Below are 9,754 nucleotides of genomic sequence, written 5' to 3'. Positions count from 1 at the left end.
TATCAAAAAACGGAAGTATCCTAGTCAGCTTGTTTCCCATATGGTGTTTTGTGGAAGATATGGATTCATGGATTCTCTAAATTGACATGGTCTATTTTGGAAACATTAAACCACCTGATTTGACAATCTCACCTGTAACTGCAGGAATCACTGAAACCGAATCGTTCCTTCACGATGATTCGCTTTCCAGAACCTTCACTGTCTCTGTTCTTCGACGAGAAACCTTTCATAAGCACCTGAAACAAGGACTTCACGCACACAAAATCCGCTTTTTCCTGTGCAGTTTCACCTCTGCTCTATATGAAAGCTTGGTTCTGCCACAGAATAAAAGGTAATTGCGGCTTATCCCGAGTTTGTGTGCGTGAAGTCGTGTTGTCATCGATTCATAAATACCAATCATTCATTGAGCATCAGAATAAACGACTGAGTGCGACTGCAGGTGAAGTGGTGAATGTGTCTGACATGCTTATCTTCCTCATCCTCACTGCATGCTTATCTTCATCATCCTCACTGCATGCTTATCTTCATCATCCTCACTGCATGCTTATCTTCATCATCCTCACTGCATGCTTATCTTCATCATCCTCACTGCATGCTTATCTTCATCATCCTCACTGCATGCTTATCTTCCTCATCCTCACTGCATGCTTATCTTCATCATCCTCACTGCATGCTTATCTTCATCATCCTCACTGCATGCTTATCTTCCTCATCTTCACTGCATGCTTATCTTCATCATCCTCACTGCATGCTTATCTTCATCATCCTCACTGCATGCTTATCTTCATCATCCTCACTGCATGCTTATCTTCATCATCCTCACTGCATGCTTATCTTCCTCATCTTCACTGCATGCTTATCTTCCTCATCCTCACTGCATGCTTATCTTCATCATCCTCACTGCATGCTTATCTTCATCATCCTCACTGCATGGTTTATCTTCCTCATCCTCACTGCATGCTTATCTTCATCATCCTCACTGCATGCTTATCTTCATCATCCTCACTGCATGGTTTATCTTCCTCATCCTCACTGCATGCTTATCTTCATCATCCTCACTGCATGCTTATCTTCATCATCCTCACTGCATGCTTATCTTCCTCATCCTCACTGCATGCTTATCTTCATCATCCTCACTGCATGCTTATCTTCATCATCCTCACTGCATGCTTATCTTCCTCATCCTCACTGCATGCTTATCTTCATCATCCTCACTGCATGCTTATCTTCATCATCCTCACTGCATGCTTATCTTCATCATCCTCACTGCATGCTTATCTTCCTCATCTTCACTGCATGCTTATCTTCATCATCCTCACTGCATGCTTATCTTCATCATCCTCATTGCATGCTTATCTTCATCATCCTCACTGCATGGTTTATCCTCCTCATCCTCACTGCATGCTTATCTTCATCATCCTCACTGCATGCTTATCTTCATCATCCTCACTGCATGCTTATCTTCATCATCCTCACTGCATGCTTATCTTCCTCATCTTCACTGCATGCTTATCTTCATCATCCTCACTGCATGCTTATCTTCCTCATCCTCACTGCATGCTTATCTTCATCATCCTCACTGCATGCTTATCTTCATCATCCTCACTGCATGCTTATCTTCATCATCCTCACTGCATGCTTATCTTCCTCATCTTCACTGCATGCTTATCTTCATCATCCTCACTGCATGCTTATCTTCATCATCCTCATTGCATGCTTATCTTCATCATCCTCACTGCATGGTTTATCCTCCTCATCCTCACTGCATGCTTATCTTCATCATCCTCACTGCATGCTTATCTTCATCATCCTCACTGCATGCTTATCTTCATCATCCTCACTGCATGCTTATCTTCATCATCCTCACTGCATGGTTTATCTTCCTCATCCTCACTGCATGCTTATCTTCCTCATCCTCACTGCATGCTTATCTTCATCATCCTCACTGCATGGTTTATCTTCCTCATCCTCACTGCATGCTTATCTTCATCATCCTCATTGCATGCTTATCTTCATCATCCTCACTGCATGCTTATCCTCCTCATCCTCACTGCATGCTTATCTTCATCATCCTCACTGCATGCTTATCCTCCTCATCCTCACTGCATGCTTATCCTCCTCATCCTCACTGCATGCTTATCTTCATCATCCTCACTGCATGCTTATCCTCCTCATCCTCACTGCATGCTTATCCTCCTCATCCTCACTGCATGCTTATCTTCATCATCCTCACTGCATGGTTTATCTTCATCATCCTCACTGCATGGTTTATCTTCCTCATCCTCACTGCATGCTTATCCTCCTCGTCTTCACTGCATGCTTATCTTCATCATCCTCACTGCATGCTTATCTTCATCATCCTCACTGCATGTTTTATCTTCATCGTCCTCACTGCATGTTTATCTTCATCGTCCTCACTGCATGCTTATCTTCATCATCCTCACTGCATGCTTATCTTCCTCATCTTCACTGCATGCTTATCTTCATCATCCTCACTGCATGCTTATCTTCATCATCCTCACTGCATGCTTATCTTCATCATCCTCACTGCATGCTTATCTTCATCATCCTCACTGCATGCTTATCTTCCTCATCTTCACTGCATGCTTATCTTCATCATCCTCACTGCATGCTTATCTTTCTCATCTTCACTGCATGCTTATCTTCATCATCCTCACTGCATGCTTATCTTCATCATCCTCACTGCATGCTTATCTTCATCATCCTCACTGCATGCTTATCTTCCTCATCCTCACTGCATGCTTATCTTCATCATCCTCACTGCATGCTTATCTTCATCATCCTCACTGCATGGTTTATCTTCATCATCCTCACTGCATGGTTTATCCTCCTCATCCTCACTGCATGCTTATCTTCCTCATCCTCACTGCATGCTTATCTTCATCATCCTCACTGCATGCTTATCTTCATCATTCTCACTGCATGCTTATCTTCATCATCCTCACTGCATGGTTTATCTTCCTCATCCTCACTGCATGCTTATCTTCATCATCCTCACTGCATGGTTTATCTTCCTCATCCTCACTGCATGCTTATCCTCATCCTCACTGCATGCTTATCTTCATCATCCTCATTGCATGCTTATCTTCATCATCCTCACTGCATGCTTATCCTCCTCATCCTCACTGCATGCTTATCTTCATCATCCTCACTGCATGCTTATCTTCATCATCCTCACTGCATGGTTTATCTTCATCATCCTCACTGCATGGTTTATCTTCCTCATCCTCACTGCATGCTTATCTTCATCATCCTCACTGCATGCTTATCCTCCTCGTCTTCACGGCATGCTTATCTTCCTCATCCTCACTGCATGCTTATCTTCATCATCCTCACTGCATGTTTTATCTTCATCATCCTCACTGCATGTTTATCTTCATCATCCTCACTGCATGCTTATCTTCCTCATCTTCACTGCATGCTTATCTTCATCATCCTCACTGCATGCTTATCCTCCTCATCTTCACTGCATGCTTATCTTCATCATCCTCACTGCATGCTTTTCTTCATCATCCTCACTGCATGCTTTTCTTCATCATCCTCACTGCATGTTTATCTTCATCATCCTCACTGCATGCTTATCTTCCTCATCTTCACTGCATGCTTTTCTTCATCATCCTCACTGCATGCTTATCCTCCTCATCTTCACTGCATGCTTATCTTCATCATCCTGACTGCATGCTTTTCTTCATCATCCTCACTGCATGCTTATCTTCATCATCCTCACTGCATGCTTATCTTCCTCATCCTCACTGCATGCTTTTCTTCATCATCCTCACTGCATGCTTATCTTCCTCATCCTGACTGCATGCTTTTCTGCATCATCCTCACTGCATGCTTATCTTCCTCATCCTCACTGCATGCTTTTCTTCATCATCCTCACTGCATGCTTATCTTCCTCATCTTCACTGCATGCTTTTCTTCATCATCCTCACTGCATGCTTATCCTCCTCATCTTCACTGCATGCTTTTCTTCATCATCCTCACTGCATGCTTATCCTCCTCATCTTCACTGCATGCTTATCTTCATCATCCTTACTGCATGCTTTTCTTCATCATCCTCACTGCATGCTTATCTTCATCATCCTCACTGCATGCTTATCTTCATCATCCTCACTGCATGCTTATCCTCCTCATCTTCACTGCATGCTTATCTTCATCATCCTGACTGCATGCTTTTCTTCATCATCCTCACTGCATGCTTATCTTCATCATCCTCACTGCATGCTTATCTTCCTCATCCTCACTGCATGCTTTTCTTCATCATCCTCACTGCATGCTTATCTTCCTCATCCTGACTGCATGCTTATCTTCCTCATCCTGACTGCATGCTTTTCTGCATCATCCTCACTGCATGCTTTTCTTCATCATCCTCACTGCATGCTTATCTTCCTCATCTTCACTGCATGCTTTTCTTCATCATCCTCACTGCATGCTTATCTTCCTCATCCTGACTGCATGCTTTTCTTCCTCATCCTCACTGCATGCTTTTCTTCATCATCCTCACTGCATGCTTATCTTCATCATCCTCACTGCATGCTTATCTTCCTCATCTTCACTGCATGCTTTTCTTCATCATCCTCACTGCATGATTATCTTCCTCATCCTGACTGCATGCTTATCTTCATCATCCTCACTGCATGCTTTTCTTCATCATCCTCACTGCATGATTATCTTCATCATCTTCACTGCATGCTTATCTTCATCATCCTGACTGCATGCTTTTCTTCATCATCCTCACTGCATGCTTATCTTCATCATCCTCACTGCATGCTTATCTTCCTCATCCTCACTGCATGCTTTTCTTCATCATCCTCACTGCATGCTTATCTTCCTCATCCTGACTGCATGCTTTTCTGCATCATCCTCACTGCATGCTTATCTTCCTCATCCTCACTGCATGCTTTTCTTCATCATCCTCACTGCATGCTTATCTTCCTCATCTTCACTGCATGCTTTTCTTCATCATCCTCACTGCATGCTTATCCTCCTCATCTTCACTGCATGCTTTTCTTCATCATCCTCACTGCATGCTTATCCTCCTCATCTTCACTGCATGCTTATCTTCATCATCCTGACTGCATGCTTTTCTTCATCATCCTTACTGCATGCTTATCTTCATCATCCTCACTGCATGCTTATCTTCCTCATCCTGACTGCATGCTTATCTTCATCATCCTCACTGCATGCTTTTCTTCATCATCCTCACTGCATGATTATCTTCATCATCCTCACTGCATGCTTATCTTCATCATCCTCACTGCATGATTATCTTCCTCATCCTGACTGCATGCTTATCTTCATCATCCTCACTGTATGCTTTTCTTCATCCTCACTGCATGCTTATCTTCATCATCCTCACTGGAGGAGTTTTATATCATTTCTTGTTTTACTCTGGCAGTGAGGTTTCCCAAGCCTGATTACATGTGTGAGAAGAGCTGATGAAGAGAAAAGAGCGTGAGAAAAGAGGCTGAGACATCAGACTGTGAGAGGAGTGAGGATCTGCTAGCTGCTGTGTTGAGGACTGGTTACTGCTGATCAACACCTCATCAAAACACACAATTCATCAAAGTTACGAGCAGTTGGAGGAATAATGAGAGCAGGAGACTGTCAAGCTTCTGCCTTTCAACAGTAGATCAGGTTCCTCAGATCCACTGTCCTGAAGTTCAGCTCAAACATGACCACACTCACTCACCTGACATTATCTAGTAACTCTGAAGCCATTGACTAGCTTGTTCAGTGTGTTAGATTAGGGTTAGCAGGGCAGTGGGTTTAAGGAACTGCTGTAGACCGACTCTACTGGAGACTTGAAGTTGTGAGATCCAGAAAGTTGTGTTCTGTGTCCTGAACATTTCAGCAACAGACAGCTAACAGAATCCATTAATCATTAACAATGTTTCCATCCAAAGTTCTCAATTTAACTGGAATATGGCATAAAACATATGTGAATAAAGCAGTTTCCATCATATGTGTTCAAGAATACAAAATCTTCACTTCCTGGGAAACTGGCCTAAAATATCAGTAATGCAATCGTGCTCTTTTTCCGTCCATCATAAATGAGTGTGTCTCGAGAGTCAGGCGAAACACAGTAAACGCTGTCATGTTCTCTAGCATTCGGATGCTGGCGTTCGGGAACACACTCGTGTGAGACACTTCTGGAGGGAATTAAACCAAACCATTCTGATCACACACTGTGATGCCATTGGTCCACTGGTTACTCCAGTTATCCAATCACAGCTGACGCTGAGGCACATCGAGGGATTTATTCTGTAAATGTGTTTCCATCGTAGTTTATGTGCAAGTCTTCTAATCAGATACAAAATAGTTCACCTCAATTGAGTTATTATGTGCATCTTGGTGTTCCATCCAGTGTTTTTCAGCGATATTCCACAATTCAGACCTTTTCTTTTAAAAGTGAGACATGAAAACATCTTTCAGGCCACAGTTTGATCCAAACAGATATTCAAAATGTTAAACCAATGTTTGAATGCACTGAGAACGTCACAACAAATATATACTGTAAAAGCGATCCCAGGCAATGTGACACTGTTTTACTGTACAGTGTGTCTGTCTTTATAAAGAGTGAATATTTCATATCCGTAACCCGTCGTCAGATGATCAATATCAGATGATTCTTCCTCTAGTGTGAGTGCATAGAATAGTACAATATAACATCAAATAAACAATCATGAACTCAAGTCAAAGACAGAACTCTACATTAGTCTGATGCTACTGAATCTAAAACAAAAATGCCATGTATTCACATCAGCACTGAACTGCATTGTGGGAGTTATTTCCATCCATCAATATTCAGCTCTTTTCAGACAAACCTGAGAACAGTCGCAGTGAAGAGAAGAGGAGAATTCTCTCTTACAAACTTCAAAAATGGAGACGTCTGTTTTGCAGCAGTACAGAAATTGTTTTATTTTTTTTTCTTTTATATACGGATGGCCTTTAAAAGTTTTAGACAGAAAAGTTTTACATGAGATTAAGGGGGAAATTAATTCCTTTCTCCTTGATGTTGTTTGAGTCTCTCCTGTTTTCTGTCTATCGGGCACTTCTGAAGAATTGGCACCTCAGTCAACATGAGTTGTGTGTGTGTGTGTGTGTGTGTGTATCAGATCCGTGTGAGCTGGTGCCACAGACTCGAGGGAAGAATACTCTCCACCTTCTCCATGATGAAGTTCAGCGGGGCGAACAGCGTGCTCAGAAACTGAGGGAGAAACAGACAGAAGCCAGTCAAACTGCTCTCCAAATCACAGCATTCAGTCAATATGAGGAAAACATTCAGAAACACAAAGCACTTCAGCTTCAGGTGATCTGACCGATACTGATATCCGATTATTCTGCCAATAGTCACACTATAATATTACAGGTTAAAATAAACAACAGAGCCCAGACTATTATATTCAACTATTTATTTTCACATATAATAACAACACTCAAGTCACATACAAACATTTCAATTGCACATAAAGGTCGTTTTCACAAAACTCAACCGCTCTATTTATGTGGATTTATTTTATCATCTCTTTATGAGCGTTATGAAGCGTCAGAGTTTTGGATGAAGAGACTTTCAATGAAGGGACAGAAATCTCTCAGAATTCGTTCAAAATATCAGTAACGCTTTGCTTTAAAGCCTTTATTTGTATAATGCATAAAGTATTTTTAATGCAATTATTGTAATCACGTTACACATGTTAGAAAGCCTAATGCATTAAAACACACGACAAACAACCAATTTCATATGGAACAAGGAATCTGCAAATATTATAATGCATTTTAACTTTGGTTACCATTATTTCTGAAAAGATATAATGCATTATTATGTACATTATGAATGCCTTTATGATGCATTTAAGCAAAGTGTTAGAAAAAATGTGCTTTCTGAAGATGAATGAAACTCTTCTGTGTTTGACTGATGTGAGGGAGAGTAACTGATGACAGAATGATGAATGCTGGGTAAACGCTCTCTTTAATGGTGTGTGTGTGTGTGTGTGATACTCACGGCTTTAGCGAACACTCCCATGAGCTCCGGGAACTGATGCGTGAGCAGCGCTAGCATCGCTGTGAAGGAGCAGAGACCCGCCGTGAACAGGATGAAGAACGGCAGCTCTTTCTTGGGATACACTGACACCTCGTGGAACACTGCTTACACACACACACACACACACAAACACGGACACACACGCACACAAACATACACACAAAGACACACGCACACACGCACGCACACACTCAGGGTTAACTACTAATGCAACATCAGTCAATAATCACATGACTTAAAGGCACTGACGCACGTTCATCGCTCACACATGAAACAGAGCTGAGTTTGAACGACTGAAGCGACTGATTCAGTCACACAGCGGACGGGCTTATCAAACGCGTATCAAACGCTTATCAAACGCTTATCAAACGCTTATCAAACGCTTATCTAGCGCTTATCAAACGCTTATCAAACGCTTATCTAGCGCTTATCAAACGCTTATCAAACGCTTATCTAACGCTTATCAAACGCTTATCTAGCGCTTATCAAACGCTTATCAAACGCTTATCTAGCGCTTATCAAACGCTTATCAAACGCTTATCTAACGCTTATCAAACGCTTATCAAACGCTTATCTAACGCTTATCTAACGCTTATCAAACGCTTATCAAACGCTTATCAAACGCTTATCTAACGCTTATCTAACGCTTATCTAACGCTCATCAAACGCTTATCTACCGCTTATCTAACGCTTATCAAACGCTTATCTAACGCTTATCTAACGCTTATCTAACGCTTATCAAACGCTTATCTAACGCTTATCAAACGCTTATCTAACGCTTATCTAACGCTTATCAAACGCTTATCTAACGCTTATCTAACGCTTATCAAACGCTTATCAAACGCTTATCTAACGCTTATCAAACGCTTATCTAACGCTTATCAAACGCTTATCTAACGCTTATCTAACGCTTATCTAACGCTTATCAAACGCTTATCAAACGCTTATCAAACGCTTATCTAACGCTTATCTAACGCTCATCAAACGCTCATCTACCGCTTATCTAACGCTTATCAAACGCTTATCTAACGCTTATCTAACGCTTATCTAACGCTTATCAAACGCTTATCTAACGCTTATCAAACGCTTATCTAACGCTTATCTAACGCTTATCTAACGCTTATCAAACGCTTATCAAACGCTTATCAAACGCTTATCTAACGCTTATCTAACGCTCATCAAACGCTTATCTACCGCTTATCTAACGCTTATCAAACGCTTATCTAACGCTTATCTAACGCTTATCAAACGCTTATCTAACGCTTATCAAACGCTTATCTAACGCTTATCTAACGCTTATCAAACGCTTATCAAACGCTTATCTAACGCTTATCTAACGCTTATCTAACGCTTATCTAACGCTTATCTAACGCTTATCAAACGCTTATCAAACGCTTATCAAACACTTATCTAACGCTTATCAAACGCTTATCTAACGCTTATCTAACGCTTATCTAACGCTTATCAAACGCTTATCAAACGCTTATCAAACGCTTATCTAACGCTTATCAAACGCTTATCTAACGCTTATCAAACGCTTATCTAACGCTTATCTAACGCTCATCAAACGCTTATCTACCGCTTATCTAACGCTTATCAAACGCTTATCTAACGCTTATCTAACGCTTATCTAACGCTTATCTAACGCTTATCTACCGCTTATCTAACGCTTATCAAACGCTTATC

General features: G+C 41.3%; 1 protein-coding gene across 3 annotated transcripts in view; it reads right to left on the bottom strand.

Annotated features, from left to right (window-relative positions):
• Nucleotides 1-6,919: 6,919 nt before the first annotated feature.
• Nucleotides 6,920-9,754, bottom strand: part of st7 (suppression of tumorigenicity 7) — a 72,682-nt gene continuing 69,847 nt past the window's right edge. For 2 of the 3 annotated variants that reach the window (XM_081372675.1, XM_081372677.1), the window contains 2 exons: nucleotides 8,030-8,172; nucleotides 6,920-7,234 (listed from right to left, as the gene is read on the bottom strand). In XM_081372675.1, the coding sequence (XP_081228801.1) occupies nucleotides 7,139-7,234; nucleotides 8,030-8,172 (239 nt within the window). In that variant the 3' untranslated portion in view covers nucleotides 6,920-7,138. The remainder of the gene's footprint in view (nucleotides 7,235-8,029; nucleotides 8,173-9,754) is intronic. The other variant, XM_081372676.1, reaches the window with a different exon arrangement.

This window comes from Scardinius erythrophthalmus (genome assembly GCF_964197995.2).
Source record: "Scardinius erythrophthalmus genome assembly, chromosome: 8".
NCBI lineage: Eukaryota > Metazoa > Chordata > Actinopteri > Cypriniformes > Leuciscidae > Scardinius > Scardinius erythrophthalmus.
Note: the sequence above shows the minus strand (reverse complement) of the source record. Positions and strands in the feature narration are given on the sequence as shown.